General features: G+C 35.4%; 1 protein-coding gene across 1 annotated transcript in view; it reads left to right on the top strand.

Moving 5' to 3' along the window:
• LOC132702420 (uncharacterized) overlaps positions 1 to 17,426 on the top strand; it is an 81,250-nt gene extending 63,824 nt beyond the window's left edge. Inside the window, exons 3-7 of the mRNA XM_060671012.1 lie at positions 1,742 to 1,893; positions 5,515 to 5,728; positions 15,452 to 15,663; positions 15,735 to 15,897; positions 17,285 to 17,426. Of these exons, the coding sequence (XP_060526995.1) occupies positions 1,742 to 1,893; positions 5,515 to 5,728; positions 15,452 to 15,663; positions 15,735 to 15,897; positions 17,285 to 17,409 (866 nt within the window). The 3' untranslated portion in view covers positions 17,410 to 17,426. The remainder of the gene's footprint in view (positions 1 to 1,741; positions 1,894 to 5,514; positions 5,729 to 15,451; positions 15,664 to 15,734; positions 15,898 to 17,284) is intronic.
• Positions 17,427 to 17,678: the final 252 nt, after the last annotated feature.

The raw sequence follows: 17,678 nt of genomic DNA, 5'->3' as shown, positions 1-17,678 counted from the left end.
CATGAATTTTATTTATCCGAAAGATAATCTTGTGGCCTTACATTTTAAATATGATTTCTGGCATATGACCGCCACGGCTGGCGCGGATGTGGTCCAATCTGGATGTCCAATTTTCTATGACTTTTTCCAACATTTGTGGCCGTATATCGGCAATAACACGGCGAATGTTGTCTTCCAAATGGTCAAGCGTTTGTGGCTTATCTGCATAGACCAATGACTTTACATAGCCCCACAGGGAGTAGTCTAGCGGTGTTAGATCACAAGATCTTGGAGGCCAATTCACAGGTCCAAAATGTGAAATTAGGCGGTCACCAAACGTGTCTTTCAGTAGATCGATTGTGGCACGAGCTGTGTGACATGTTGCGCCGTCTTGTTGAAACCACATCTCCTGGACGTCATTTTTATTCAATTCAGGAATGAAAGAGTCTATAGCTCTATACCGATCACCATTGACTGTAACGTTCTGGTCATCATCGTTTTTGAAGAAGTACGGACCAATGATTCCACCAGCCCATAAAACGCACCAAACAGTTAGTTTTTCTGGATGTAAAGGTGTTTCGACATACACTTGAGGATTAGCTTCGCTACAAATGCGTTTGTTTCTTGACGTAGCTATTCAACCAGAAGTGCACTTCATCGCTAAACAAAATTCACTTATGAAAATCCGGAACAACGGCAATCTCGTTTTGGGCCCATTCGACGAATCTACGCCTTACTTGATGATCGTTTGGCTTCAATTCTTGTACGAGTTGGATTTTGTAAGCACGTAAACCAAGATCCTTCCGCAAAATCATTCATAAAGTGGATGGACACAGATCCAATTCCTGTGCTCGATGGCGGATGGGCTCATTCGGGTCTTCCTCAATGCTACGCTCTACAGCAGCAATAGCTTCTTCTGTACGCACCGTACGGCGTCTCTGGGGATGCGAGTCATCAATAAGAGTAAACGTGGCGCGAAAACGTTCCATGGTTAATCGAATTAACTGCTCTGATGGACGATTTTGTCGAGGATAAAATGGACGTAGTGCGCGATACGTATTCCGCACAGAACCATTATTTTCGAAATAAAATTGCACTATTTGCAAGCATTGTTCAGGCGTGAGTCTAGTCATGATGAATTGGCAAACCAAACTGAGAATAAATCACTTGACAGCTGTTAAATCGGTCGTCACCTTGAACAGTAATGCCAACTTAAACGAAAAACACCCATTACTTGCCAATTATATGAAAAAATAAATAAGTGCAAATACAAAATATAACAGAGTTTTTTCTAATTATATGATTTTTTTTTCTTCGATATTTGAGGTTAGGAATAACATATCGAGCTACAGTTTGCACTTTTCATTTTGGTATCATTTCATTAGATTTTTTTGAAAAAAAATATAATAGTTATAGTTCTTTAGAGAATTTTTCAAGTTATTGTTATCAACTTACATTTGGTGTTCGATTTTTGTCGAGATTTACAAATTTCTTAACAAAATAACGTCTATAGCTTTTTCAGATTTTTTTATTCTAAAATATTTGCTTCGTGGTTGCTTGCGAAGTCGCTATTTTAAACCAAAAAGTTTATCGTTATAAAAACCAAAATTCGAAAATAGCTTGCAACAGGGATAAATTTCACAGCTTGGCAAAAACAAAATAAGCGATATCATCGATTCGAAATTACTAAACCCAGATAAACAAATCTCATGTTACTCTGTACAATGGCTTTTCCGGAATAAAGATAAATATATCTTCTCAGGTTATCCTTCCGCCACTGGTACTGAAAAACCAACACTTCGGAACGAGACGAGACCTTTTTTCGATGATGTCTCTAGAAGGGAAATCGAAGCCACAGAAGGCCAGACTCTCGTAATTCCATGCACAGTAAGGAACCTTTACAAGGACAAGGTGGTACGTATATTTCATTAGAGAAATAATTGTTAAGCAATTATAGTAAGGAAATATATAAAAAATACACTTTAAACTTCATTTCAAAAAGTAAGAGAGAGTATTGTCAGTGTTACTGTTTACAAATTCCCTAAATTTTCATATAGAATTAAAAATGTTTTAGAATTTTCAGTTAAAGGAAGACTACGCCATGCGTTTTTTTTTATCGATAATAACACATTGTATAGAAAAAGTCATTTTTGATGATGAAAGAAAAAAAAACAAAAAATGGTGCAGTGTAGTGTAGATAATCTTCTATACCATATAAAGTTTTTCTAATAAAAAGTATTTTACCATAATTTTTGAAAAGCTATTTGGCAAATTATTAAAAAGTAGGGATCCTATAATATGCGAGGGAAACTGAAATCCAATTTATATTTGAAAATATTTTTATTAATTGAATAATGTATATTAAAATTTAAAAAATATATATTACGATTTGAAAAAATTCACAATCACATTTTGGCAGAAGCAAAGACGATACAAATAAATAAAATAATTTAGTCTACAAAGCTAGGAGTTTTCTTGTTTTCCAGATTTTAATTGTCTTAGAACATTTTTTTGAGAGCTCAGTTTTGATATTTCCCATTTAAGATTTTCATCAATACATAAACCAAAAATGTATATTTTCATTGTCCAATTCAATTTTTAATTTATTTACCTCTTTAGTGCATGATGAATGCGCACAAGCGTCGTTTTGGGTGGGTCTAGGTAATGAAAATGATCACAGAACCAACTATCTTTGGTTAATCGTCTTATTTCAATCACTTTCTAAAACTGTATCAGAGTAATCTGTAATTAAAAACGAAATGTAGCATTGACATGTCAATTTTGAAATTTCTGTATCCGTACTTATTTTTTAAATGAAAAAGTAGTAGTATTTAAAATTGCATACAGTAAAAGCTCTTTATTCGTTGGGTATATGTTCCATAAATATACCGCGAATACAGAAACCGTGCATACGGAGTAGTAATTTATATTTGATTATAGGCAATACATTCTTACATGCCAATATACAAATATTGAACATTTTTATTAATTATTTTAAGGCTTAGGCAGTGGTTTGAGGGATTTTGTAATTTTCTCTGACTAGGCACTTTTTCAAATCTCCTTCAATTCAGACTGATACGTGCATACGGAATAGTAATTTATATTTGATTATAGACAATACGTTCTTACATGCCAATATACAAATATTGAACATTTTTATTAATTATTTTAAGGCTTAGGCAGTGGTTTGAGGGATTTTGTAATTTTCTCTTGCTAGCACTTTTTCAAATCTCCTTCAATTCAGACTGATACGCATTCGCGATCACAATTTTTGTAACGAATGTGAAAGACGATAGAATAAAACACGCAAAGCGACTTTTACCATAGAACGGAGCAGCAATATTTAAAAATATACTTTATTCATTGAGTAATGAGGTTGCTTAGATCCTCGATCATATCATTTAGCAACATACTTTGGGCAAATTTGTAATAAGATCTATTTTATCGGAAAACAAGAAATAAAATGATATAAATGTTGAAAATATTAGTTTTAGTTTGAAAGATTAACAAACATTGAAGTAACTAGAAAAAAACATGTTAAAAACTTATACTATTTTTCCATAAAACGCCTTTTATTAGCTTTTCTTTTATAACTCTTCTTTGGGCAATCTCTTTTTAAAGACCAGCAGTAATCTGCCATCATGCGACAATCCCAGTGATCCTGATACCGTTCTTCCATCACTTTTACATCCTGGTGGAACCGCTCTCCGTGTTCTTTACTATAATTCCCTAAATTATCCGGGAATTTATCTAGATGATTGCGAAGAAAGTGTAACTTGATATTCATATTTGCTCCTAGAATCTAAGAATTTTTCAGCATATTTTGCACAATTGCTTCATAACTGGGTGCTTTATGATTACCTAGGAAATTTCCGACTACCAATACAAAAAAGTCTTTCATCATTTGCCTTATTTGAGAACAATCAAATATTCCACGCTTCAACTTTTCCAGATTAAGCTCAGGAAATTTTCTGCAAATGTAATTAAAACAGTTTCCGTCCTTGCCTAATGCTTTTACAAATTACTTGTTCATTCCTAACTTAATATGTAATGGTGACCGAGTAAAAAATTAACCATGTTCCGAGTATTTAATTTTTTCTAAAACTAAATTTTCATTTTCATACTCCTCTTTGAGTTTTGTTGAATGGGCAACTCGAATAGATGCAAATTTATTACCATTGTGTAGTAAAACTCATTTCAAACTTCTTTTAGTACTGTCAATGAAAAGTCGCCACTCAGTAGGTTAGTATGCTGTTAAATCCATATCTAAAAGTAGCTTCGCGATATCATTACAGTACACCAGACGTTCATCTTCACTAAACTCTTTTTCTCTTGTCCTGTATGTCGTAATTGTCACTGTTGGGGCAAATAATTTTTTTTCTTTCAATCTTGAGGCTAATAATTCTGATCCTTGTTTTGATAAATAGAGATCACATATTACGTCATTGAGTTCATTTTGAGAAAATAACTTGGACGTGGGATGTTTAACCTTCCCATTCACTTCCACTTGTAGACTGTCCCGATTTCTGTGAATTTGTTAACATCATTTTTTCTGAGGGCATTCGAATTACTTTTGAAACGTAAATAGGCCTAGGAAGATTTTCACTGTGAAGTATAGGACCATTTTGTAGACTGTAAATCTCGATATCTCCAGGTTTGATTGCGATTGAAACCTTTAGCATCTATAACGCAAAAGTACCAATCATCAAAATGATTTGTAGGGTCCATCCAGATCATCGGAATACCAAAGTCTAATCCAGAACGTTCTCCTTTTTTCCATAACCGTAAAGACTACAAATTTTATGAGGAACCCATGGTTTTTCTAGTTTGTCCATTTTAATACCGAAATATTCAGTGAAAGCATCCTTAACAAAGTCTATAATGTTTCGTTGTTGTTTTTTTGTTAAATAAACACCGCAATTACAACTAAACAAATCAGTACTATATTTACCCTTTCTTCTTGACGAACTCATATTTTAAAAGACAAAACAAATATATATTTAAATATATATTCAGTAATTGAAACCAAATAGTAACTCATACGAACTTGTTTAGATTCACGTGTGCTTCGTATTGTCGAATAATTGTGATCTCAGCTGCTCTGCGGAACAAAGGGTGTAGATTGCTAAGAGTAGGGATCACGTGATGTTTGTATGCGCGAAAAAGTTGTGCAGAAGCCTAATCATGACTGATATAATCGATTTTTATGAATAAAAAGCTGATTATTGTTCAAATTATAACATTTGTGAAAATCATAAAAATAAGAACAGGTTCAGTGTTTTCGTATTTATGTATTCGTGATCTGGACACTTGAAAACATAAAAATTTTCACAGATATCCAGGGCAACAAAAAAATATTTTTTTTTAGAGCTGTGCTATTGCAAGATCAGCAAATATAATATATAAATAAAAACGCCAAGTCATTATTGGGTATTTTTATCAGTATACTTAAAAAAGAGCCCAATACGCTAAAATTAGTACATTACTAAAAGTAGCATCTTGTATGTACGAGAAACGGGAATAATTAAATTTTAGGTGTCTTGGATACGGACCAGAGACCTGCACATCCTCACTTCCGGCAGGCATACTTTCTCTAGCGACTTCCGTTTCGAAGCTTTGCATACGGACAGTTCCGGTGACTTCTGGGGTCTTAGGATAAGGGGTGTTAGACAATCGGATTCAGGTCAATACGAATGCCAAGTCAACACCGATCCCAAGATGAGTCTTGCCGTAAAATTATCTGTATCTGGTAAGTAGTATTGCCATTTTTTCTAAATTATTGATAACGATATGGACATCAAATATACAGTGTGTCTCAGTAGTGGTAACTAGGGACGCTATTAAGGAACCGGAAGAGCATAGTGTGTGAAAAAAACTTTCATCTTAAGAGAATATGCTGGAAATTATCATTTCTAGTCAAACGTCTTAACCGACAGTCCAAAACTAAATCTGTTTGAAAGTCGAACTATTTCCGATGATGTGTCATGCTCGAGCAGTACCGATCGATATCCCGAGACCAACCGAAGCGGAACAAGCCCCGCCCTCCACCAATCGGCATAAATACAACCTGCGCAGGAGAAATCGTCAGTCTACGTCCAACATCGGAGATGGAAGGACCTCTGAAGAAGCTCGCCACTCGTGCTAGCGAAACGTTAGGAAGTAATTCCAATCGACGACGGCCTTTAAACCCGAATGAAGATAATAGCTTATCAACGGGCCGCGAAAGCCTTAACCAATTTATTGTAATATAATTTTTTTTTTATAAATTTATGCACTCAACTCCCATGTTTGATAACATTTTCTGAGCTAAGCTGTTAATTAAAAAAAAGTATTTAAGCAAAACAATGGTCGTTTTTAGTAGGTAGGTTTCGAACCTACGCTGCGATAGAGAATCGCTTTAACCGACATTCCAAGACTAAATCTGTTTGAAAGTCGAACTTTTTATATACGAGCATTTCACTTTTAAGGATTTTGGGCACTTAATTCTTCAATTAACTATCATTCGTGCTATGTGTGATGCGATTACGTTTGCTTACCTGACTACTAAGTGACGTTTTCTAAATAATCGCAAAAAATAATTTTCCTAAAAAAGAATTTGCATTTATTCTTTTCCAATTATTCCACATTTGGCTGCTGAAATACATCAATAGTTAATAAAAGTAGTTAGTCGCCAATATTTAATTAGTGATTAAAATAAATTTTTAATGGGAAAGTAAATATTTGGAGAAAGCTAAGCGTGTCAAAACGTAATATTGTCAATTACGGGGTAATTGGGTAATGTATTGTAGGTAGTTGTAATATTGTATTAGTAGTATTAACGGCGTCAAGAGCGTTGGTTTTTGTAATAATAAGTTGTTAAAGGTTTAGAATATGAGTCATTGGGGGTCATTTAATACTCAGTGCTTAAGGAAAATAATATATATCCTCACAGAGGATTTGACCATTAGGTACTATTAGGCATGTTCGAGGTTAGGACGGACACTCCTTTTTTGTTATCGGTTTTTGTATAGCACGGTGAACTCTGAGTGACTTTTAAGCAAAGCAAAATTTTACATCCTCGGAATTGAAGTTAGGCTTAGGAATATTTACATCTGGCACAAACGTTTTAAATCAATCTCCAATTTTGTTTATTTGCACTGTATTTTCATTATTTTACTCTTATTTATATATATTCTTTAATTAAATTTAAACTTGTTTATTTATGCTTTTTACATAAGACGACTATCTATACTACAACCCAGCAGCCATTGTACAAATTGAAGGCAAACCAAACTCTAGAGTTGAACTGAGGTGGCTTTTACTTGATGAAAATCCACTTTACAAAATAAATAAGAACTAAAAGGTCAGATTTTCACGAAATTATATATATTCATATGCCAATTGTTTCAACAACACCGTGTCTTTGTCAAATGACATTTGATAAAAACACGGTGTGTTCGAAACAATTGTCATATGAATATAAATAATTTCGTGAAAATCTGAACTTTTATTTATTATTTATTTTGTTAAACTCAAGAGCTGCTCATTAAATATGGATTAAGACAAAGCTGTATCCTATCTCCAACTTTCTTCGACGTTAGGGAAGCCTTGGATGACTGACAAGAAGGTTCGCTGACAAAACGGCTATTCTTGCAGAGAACCTAGAAGACTTCCAAACAGTAATAAATCTAGTCAATGAAGCAAGTGATGGGAGGGGTCACAATATCAATAATACAAAACAAAAGTGGAAGGCAATTGGAAAAATAAAGTCATAAGTCCTTTACGATATGTTAGGTTTGTCCTGCTTTATGGTTGGGAGACATATACACCAAAGGCTCCAATTACAGAAATAGAGGACTTTGAACTGTGGTGTTATCCCCGTATTCTGAAAATATTAACGGGTGAGTCTCGCACACTTCAAATCAGGTCGTCCTCAGAATGATGCATAGCACTATAAAAGGGAGAAAATGCGGAATATTTGGGAGATGTAATTAGGGGACTCAAATATCAGCTAGTGACTACCTTACCGTTCATGCTGCAGCTGGTGAAGAAAGGTTCCAAAAAAAAACATTCATGTAAATAAAAGGGTCGTTTTTGGTATGATTAAACATTTTCCAGAAAATACTAAAATGTGACACCGAACTCAAAGTCGTCTATTTAAACGATACAATAATATTTGTTCGGATTCTGAGGGAGTTTTTCCAGTGAGCGTTTATACTACAACTTCGTTAAATTGGTTTCGGTTTCTAATTTGGAACCACTTAAAATTTTACCGCTCTCCGGCGTACAAACTTTAAAATGGTTTATTTTAAAACATTTAAAACACCATAAAGTGTACCTTGGCAAGCGAAAACTAAAGTTTAAGTAGTTTGGAAACATCTGGCTTGATTATTTGAATACAAACAACGAACGAATGCGGGAAAAGAATGTTTGTTTGGGAATAAACGGATATTGGGCTAACAGAACGTTCGGAAATATTTAGCAGTGAATGTCGATGACGGGATCGTTAATTGTCAAGAGCCATCGAAGGTTTACCCCTCAATTTCTCTCCCGTTTTTATATTTAAAAGGTTTGTTTTGCTACGACGTTATAATAATGCAAATTACAAATCCAACGTTGGTTCTCCTTTCTCGAATTGATCAGCTTTCTTTTCAACTCACTTTTTCCCTCTTGTAAGGAAGGTTCGACGTAGTTGCTTTGGGAACTACCAACCGGCTCATCACTGTCAGAAGAAATCAAGAAGCGCATTGTGAGGACGGAGACTGTTCCACCAAGGCTCTATGGACTACCTAAGATACACAAAGTAGATGTCCCGTTAAGACCAATAGTTAGCGCACCCGGATCACCAACGTATTACTTGGCTAAACACTTGACATCGCTGCTCCAACCACACGTAGGACACGTCACCAGTTACATCAAGGACTCCACCGACTTCGTGCGCAAGATTCAAGATATCAATATTGAACAAAACGACATCCTTGTGAGCTTCGACGTCGTCTCACTGTTTACCAAAGTACCTCTGAAGAGTTGCTTGAACCTGGTGAACAGGATATTTCCTGTCGATATTTGCAAACTTTTTGAAGACTGTCTGACCGGTAGCTATGTCGTGTGGAAGGGAAACTTCTACGAACAGGTGGACGGAATGACAATGGGAAGTCCATTAGGCCCGGTTATAGCCAACTTATTTATGGAACACTTTGAGGAAAAAGCGATCGAGACCTCAGAGTACAAGCCAGCAACGTGGTTCCGGTACGTGGATGACACCTTCGTGATTTGGAAACATGGTATGGACAAGCTCAACAACTTTCTGCAGCATCTCAACAGTCAGCATCCCAGCATCCAGTTTACTATGGAGACTGAAAATGACCAACAACTTGCATTTTTAGACGTAGTGAGGAAGCGAGGTAACAAGCTGGGTCACACAGTGTACAGAAAACCAACTCACACGGACAGATGCATGCATGCATGCTCATGCTGCATGCTCTAGCCAACCATCACCCAAGTCAAAAGTATGGGGTTATCAGAACCCTGAAAGAACGAGCCCGAAGGATTTGCGAACCGGAGAACCTCCAGATGGAACTTGAACACCTAAAAACTGCGGTTGAGGTAAATGGCTACAGCAAGAGGGAGATCAAGAGATCAATGAACTCAAGATCATCAGGATCACGGGATACCGAACAACGACCCTCCACTTCCCACGCGTATCTGCCGTATATTCCGAGTGTCACCGACAGGATTGGCAAAGTATTGAAAAGAAACGACATCAAAACAATCTTTAAGCCTACAAAGAAGATCCAGCAGACCATCAGGTCAGCGAAGGACAAGCCGCAGCAGTCTACCGCATTCCGTGTTCATGCGCAAAGGTCTACATCGGAACTACTAAGAGATCAATGGGAACGAGACTTAAGGAGCAAAAAGCAAGCTGCAGGCTAGGACAGACAGAGAAGTCTGCAGTAGCTGAACACGCACTGGGCAGCGGGGATCACAGGATACACTTTGAGAGCTGTAAGTTACTAGCATCGGTCAACGGCTATCACAACAGACTAGTCAGGGAAGCCATTGAGATACAAAAACACCCACACAATTTCAACAGAAAGGAGGAGACCCTTAGACTCAACCAAATCTGGAACCCGATCCTTAGGAACGCCCGAGCAGTACCGATCGATATCCCGAGACCAACCGAAGCGGAACAAGCCCCGCCCACCACCAAACGGCATAAATATAACCTGCGCAGGAGAAATCGTCAGTCTACGTCCAACATCGGAGATGGAAGGACCTCTGAAGAAGTTCGCCACTCGCGCTAGCGAAAGGTTAGGAAGTAATTCCAACCGACGACGGCCTTTAAACCCGAATCAAGATAATAGCTTATCAACGGGCCGCGAAAGCCTTAACCAAACTACTACTAATATTGATGCAGATCCACTTTATAATTTCTTAATATACAGTGTGTTTTATCAATGATTGTCAATATTTAAGGGTGCGATTTTGGGGTCTATTTTAAAAAGAAACCTTCATATGGCCTAAACGTCTTAAATTTTGAGATACAGAGTGGTAACCTTTAAAAAATAAAACATATTTTTTTAATATCTGTATACACCAGCGGCGGGCATACAGAATTTCACATGTCTATTTTGGCAGACATTGATGGTGGTACGCCCGTGATTTCTCTTAAAATAAAAATTATTGTTACAATCTTCAATTTAATTTCTTGATTTTTTCAGTCCGAAGTACGATTTTCGCTTAAAAAAAATAAAATCTCTTCTTTGCATTGTCATAACATTATCGTTAATAGGTATGACAGCATGCAGACAATTATAATCATTATTATTTCTTATCGTTGTAATAGGCTGTGTCTGTAAGAATGATCAATTCTGTAGTGAAGGTGGTTGTTTGACACTTGTTTGGCATCAGATTTTAAATTAATTTCTTCACGTCTTATTAATTTAGTGTTTAAAATATCCGAACATTGTTATTATAAAAAAAGGATGATACATTTACTAATGAGGATTTGATTATATCAAGAGCGTTTTCCTCATATCAGATAAACGGACATTTTCAAATGTATATAGAAGGTTGAGTAAAACAAGTACTTTGAGGACAAATAATTATTTATAAGGGGCCCATCGGACTGTAGCAACTCCAGAAACTAAAAAAGCAATTTTAAATTCTATTGATGGAAGTCCTGAAGTACTAGAAAATTTGGAAATAATCTAAATATCTCGCACGTCTTAGTTTGGAAAATTCTGCACTATTATATTCAAGGGTCAAAGCGTTACTTCCCAGAGATTTTCCTTTGCGTGTTCATTTTTCTCAATTGTTTCTAGACAAAGTTGCACATTATCCCTTGTTTGACCAAGAAGGTGGAAATGCAATCAGAAATTTCCACAATAACTATATTTGGGTCTGTGGAAACCCCTTTGCAGTTGTTGAATATAAACACCATGAACAGTTTACGATAAATGTTTGGGCTGGAATTGTTGGAAATTAATTAATTGACTACTTTATCCTGCCAGAAAGGCTAAATGGCCACAATTATCGCCGGTTTTTAGAAGAAGTGCCATATTTAACTAGGAATAGAATGTGGTTCATGCAAGATGGCGTGCCTGCTCACTTTAGTGTTGCAATAAGAGAATATTTAAATGACACATTTAATAAGTTATGGGTACGTCGCGGCGGACCTCAACCATGACCCCCTACGTCCCCAGATTTAAACAGTTCGTATTTTTTCTAATGGGGGCGATTTTCCACTTTCCCTTTCATTTGGAAAATAGTTTTTCAAATTTAAAACCATTGTTTTGGTATGCGTTTTGTTAAAATTTCCAAAGCCTCAAAACTACTAGCTTACCCATTTGTTTTTCAGGTCAAGAGAGTATTTTGTTCGAAGTGCGCAATTAAACAATATAAAAAATTAGCAAAAGAAAATTCCTTTGAATTTTGCAACTAAAATAAGCAAGTAGGTCAAGTTTGAAAAAACCAATAATCGGCTAGGTGGAAAATAAATTCGTTCCTATAGGAATTTTCTTGTCCTACTTCTTTAACTTGTTTGGAAAAATGTTCTCGGCTTTCCTGATAAAAACTGTAGGTTTAATTAGAAATCAGTAGATGATTTTCAGGAAATAAGCCAGCTCGATTGGCGGCAACAGAACATACCCCAAAGGATTTTGACTTAGTTATCGAACATTTGATTGCTTTTCCTTTTTTCGTTTAGTGTTACGAAATCGTGATTGAGTTTTGAAACAATAATTGTCTAATAAGCGATCTTAAAAAGTTACACACGCCGTCTAATAGTGTCTATAATATATATGGATTGAGTATTAGCAGCCCTGCACAAGAGAATAGAATATAAAAGAATATAGTGGATGTTCACTTCATCACCTCTCTTCTTCTAGGGCCTAACCTTTCTTCAATTCTATTTCTTGACCCTGGGTGCCCTTCACTCCTTCGCATCTTCGCATTTCACATTTCTTTAGAGTGGTTTCTTGAATTATAAATACAGGTACTTATGTTAAAATTACGACCTCACTGCACTCTCCATTCTCATGTTTTAATATTCACAAGGGAATATTAATTTTCAAACGAACAACATTCGACGTGATATTTCTACAATATCATATGACGCTTAATGATTTCATGAATAGGGAACTTGAACATTTTTTTAATTTATTTAATGCCACAAAACATAATATTTAAGTAGCAATAAATAATTCAAATTGTGACACCTTGCTATTCCTTTTAACCGACACAAACGCGCAGGAAAGACCATGACGTCATACCGCTGCTTTTCGGTCGATATGGTAACAAGAATTTTTGGTTCGTGTAAATTGTGTTTTTGTCATATGATAATAATATAAGCAACACAGAAACAATATTACAAATCGTGCCATCGTGTTTGAGTACTACCCTTAAAACGCCAGATAAACTTTTTATTAGTCTACCAGAAACTACAAGCCATCGTTTTTGTTAACATTATGTTCAGTTGTCACTTTAATTTTAACCGCGAAAACGTTTTTAACTCACCCATCCTATTGCAGTCTCCATAGGAATGGCTCCCTGATCTATATAATGTAAAGAACACTTCAAGTTATCAATTTTAATATACTTTAAAATCAGTATTTAGTTTTCCAGTAGTTTAAAAAAATCCTTTTAGCTTTTTTGGTTAAATAATTTACATTTTATTTGATATAACATTTGAATCTCAAAAGCTACCAAACTTTAAGCTGATTACAATACTATATTGATAAAAAAACTCAGCAGAAACTTTCGATGTATTGTGTGTAAGATGTCACCATGAACATATCCGCTGAAGGTAAATTATCAGATCGACCTTTTAAAAAATTGGTACCTTCGGCCTTTTTCAGAACTTTGTTTTTGATACTGAACACAAGATAACAGAAGCATGCGACAGGATGAAGATTAAAATTAAAATTAAAACCACGAAGACGAAAGCGTTGTCGTTATCTAATGGCTTCTCTATGCTACCGTCCGGCTGGCAAGTAGTTTAACAAGATTGTTTTGGAAAAATCGTCACTGGGCGGGACAAGTTCGTCGCAAGTAGCGCGAGTCAGCTTTTTTTTTTAAAAAAGAAGGCGCTTCGCTCCTGCGGCCACTATGGAACTTTCGCAAAATCGATGTTATTTTATTGTGAATACACCCTGTATAGAGTGTCCTTCACATCTCGTTGAACTTCGAAGTTACGCCAAACTTCAGTAAATATTAAAATTTGTACTGGTAATCGCGATTTAAAATGATATTTTATCAAATATCTCGCGCCCCCTGTATTATAGACGAAACCCTCAACTCTCTCTCGACACAGTTTACGATACTGTTTAAAGCAAATTATCACATCTTCAAAAGTTTTTCATTTATCGCCAAGAATTCACAAACAAAACCGGAAATTTCTAGGATTTATTAGAATTTTTTCCCACAAACGACGTACCCAGTATATCATCAAAAACAATGTTCGCAATATAGCCCTGGACCTCCTTAGTTTCCTGGTATAGAAATTTTTCCAATGGAATAAATAGTTTTCATGAAACTACATATTTTGTGAAGCCATTATTGAGGGCGAGAATTGGTGAATTTCATTCGGATTTTTTGAAATATCTCGAACAGCGTATGGAATAGACGAAAACCGTAATACAAAAATTATAGCCCTTGATACGGTCTATAACACTGGTTGAACGGATTAGATATTTTTTGTACGAATTTTGATATATGGTTAATAATTTACTCTCTAAAAGAACAATAAAGAACAATTTTCGGGCTCTTTTAGATTTTTGTCCATAACTAAACCAGCTTGTATATAATCGAAAAAATGCATGAAACAAAAGTTATAATGCCGGGTCTCCCACGTATTATGGTTGTAAAATTTTTCCGATCGGATGAATGGTTTTGGAGGAAAAGATGTTTTTCTGGATTCCAAAATAACCAAAAACAAAAAGTTCAAAAACTAAAAAAAAATACTTCGCGTTATTTTATTGCCCCCAGTTTAAAGAGTCTAAATGCGGGTCCAGACTTCTACTCCTCTCCCAACTCTAAAGTCGATAGATGCAAATTTGGGGCACTTATTATGTTTTTTAATATTGCACGGAATATTGCAAACACCCTGTACAATACTTAAAAACCTTCTGTCCGTCTATATGGGCTATATCGTCATGTAAAAGAAACTGACATCTAAAGCACAGATTTTAAATTATTGCCAATTTCCAATAATAGGGAGACCCATTTTTCAGATTTTTCGAATTTGTGGCGCACCCTTCATATTTTTGAAAAATTGTCAAGAATGAAAGTTCATGGAGCCGTATCCTCTGCGTCTCTTGGTTTAAGAATTTTTGCCGTCTTGTAAACGGTTTTTGAAAAATGGTCTTTTTTGTAGACCCTTGCACACGCGATTTTTATTTTTTTTTAAATACTTTCCAACCCCCCGCCCCCTATTTTCAATAGGTTTTGTCACATGGCAAAACTGCATATGTGTGGCAAATATGAAGCCGATTGCTTCAAATTTCGGATACTTATCGTGGAAAATCGCGAAAAAAAAGATGGATGCCGGCGTCGGATCGAATCCATTTCTTAGAAGCTTATGTATCACGTAGAGGGTTAAAAAGGAGACCAATTTCAATTTTGTAGCTCCAACGGTTTGAAAGGTATTCAGGAAAAACTGAAAAACGTTCGACGGTGATCATTTCTGTACCAACAGCGATTCCATAGGACCTAACGTTACCGAGATATAAAATTTTTATACGGACGCAGATTTTCAAAAGTAACAAGCGAATTGATGTTAGAACAGGCCACAGGCAATGACAGCGCGTTTCAAGGATTATTTAAATTTTTCAATTTTTCATTGCTTATATTTATTACTTACAACTAGAAAGTTCTCTTTTTTGTGAACTGTGGTTATTTTAATACTATAAACTTACTCCCCTATTGCAGGATATCGATGAAATATTTTTTAAATATTTCTTGTTGTTTCATCTGGTGATAATTTCTTCTGTAGTTCCAGGTACTCTAGATTCTGCAGACCTGTCAAAATGGCTCGGCAAAGCTGAAATCGCCGGTCCCAAAGAGGTCTTCGTTCAGTACGGATCTACATTTTTTCTGCAATGTAAAGTGCACCCGATTCTGGATCAGTCGTTTATCTTAGGACAGCAAGCAAACCGCAGGCCAGACGTGTGGTGGTTGCATGAAGACACTCAAATTTCCGTAGAGGTAATAGTTTCAATTGACCAACCAAAATACTGGCACAATTCCTAGTATTGATGATCTCGTTTTAATTTTAGGCACAAATAGGCAAGATTTTCATAGAAACCACATATAACGAAGAAGACGAGGTTATCAATAGTCGTCTCCATTTCTTCCACGTTTCCTGGCAGGACGAAGGTGCGTACACCTGTATGAGACCTTCTGTAAAAAGGGATTCCGTCCGAATAATCGTCGTCGAAGGTAAATGTTATGTAAATGTAAGAGTACAGTGCATTGCGAACTTTCTATCCCTAATGGGCAATCTTAAAAAGGATTTTATGAGAAACGTTTCGCAATTTTATTAGTAAAAGAACATATCAAACGAATATGTACATACGGAGAACAAAACATTCACCGATAAACAAACCCTTTACTCCATGGATTACTGAAAATATTAAATTTTGTAATGAAGTTTATATAACTTATTTTAATACATTTTCACATAAAAAGCTCAAGAATTCACTAGTTTTCATAGTAAATGATATCAGGTATGAGGAACAGGAAAATGGTACTTGTTGATTTGAGTAAAGCGTTTGACACTTTGAGTCTTAATCTATTATTTGCAAAATTGAAGTATTTTGAATTCTCAAGTAATTCCTTAAATCTTATGAAAGACATTCGAGCAGGTAGATACAGTCGAGTTGGAACAACAACGAAGTGTTTGAAACAAACTTCCAAATTCGAGATGATTAAGCCAGTATTTTAACCTCTTCTCTTCTCTTTTATTTATGTGTGTCTGCTATGAATCAGATTGTACCACATTCTAAGCTTAAATAGTTTGCCGACGATTCCGAACTTCATTTACCAATCAGTATCCAATCCATTGTAGAAGTTCAACAAAAACTTAACGCAGATCCTAACAACTTGCGTTTGAATACAACATACCTTACCGTAGTCATATGTCTCCTTTTCTTAACGGAAACTTACTAATCAAATGAGGCAATTAGGGCTATCTGCGTACACAAAATTAATAAAATCTAAATTACTTACAGAACAAAATCACCTCTTAGAATAATTAATTTAAATATTCAATAGCTATTTTTATTTATCTTTGGTGTTATGTTTAAACTCCTATAGCAACTTCATTGTCAATTTAGGTTTGGGTCTCCTTTTTCTCAGATTATTCTCCATGGTGTAAACTCCCGTTCAGCCATGTTTCAAGCAGTTAAAAATTGAGTTTGAGCTGAGCAGCTGACTATTTTTTCTAATTACTTTTCTTTTTCAATTAATAGCTATGCCACATAGTAGCGCGCTTCTAGGTTCGATGCTATTGTAGACTCTAGGGCTTTCTCGCTAAAATTTTTCTTTTAGAAAAGTGAACGGTTATTAGAATCGAGAGCGGGTCCTTTTTGGTCAAAATTTGATTTGTGATGTAATTCATGAAATTCTGTTCTTTTCTTTTTGACAAATAAAGAATATGGTATTATTATTATTATTATTATTATTATTATTATGTTCCGTAATCCAGGCTTGGAAGAGTTTATCTTTGTTTTTTATATTTTTAAAGGGAGCATGAATTTCAGTTTCCTTGTCAGACAATCGGCTTTCATGTTACATAACATTAACTAATCGTATTTTATGATTTAAGCTGAACCGTCTGAAGCCATGCAGAGGGACTACCCCATATCTTCAACCTCCGTAAATCGCTGTGCCTGCACGATGATGAAGATTTTTCCCCTTCTGCTGGGAAGCATTTCATTACGGTATTACTAGAAGACTGATAATTATAACATGCCATGTACATAATATTGTAAATAAATATTTTATTTTTGTGTATGCGGTTTTTGTACACCCATCATTGTATCGTATTCGTATCGGCCTCTATTGCTTCAATATAACGGTGCAGCAATTTAACCTTTGTTCAAAATCGCGCCCTTAAAATTCTTGAATTTAAAGTCAAATTGCCAATTCTTTTTCTTCAATAGGAATAATAATAATAATAATAATAATAATAATAATAATAATATTAACAATATTAATAA

Source organism: Cylas formicarius, unplaced genomic scaffold (assembly GCF_029955315.1).
Source record: "Cylas formicarius isolate icCylForm1 unplaced genomic scaffold, icCylForm1.1 PGA_scaffold_5__7_contigs__length_24384050, whole genome shotgun sequence".
Classification (NCBI taxonomy): Eukaryota; Metazoa; Arthropoda; class Insecta; order Coleoptera; family Brentidae; genus Cylas; species Cylas formicarius.
The sequence above is the reverse complement of the archived record's forward strand: the minus strand, read 5'-3'. Positions and strand labels throughout refer to the sequence as shown.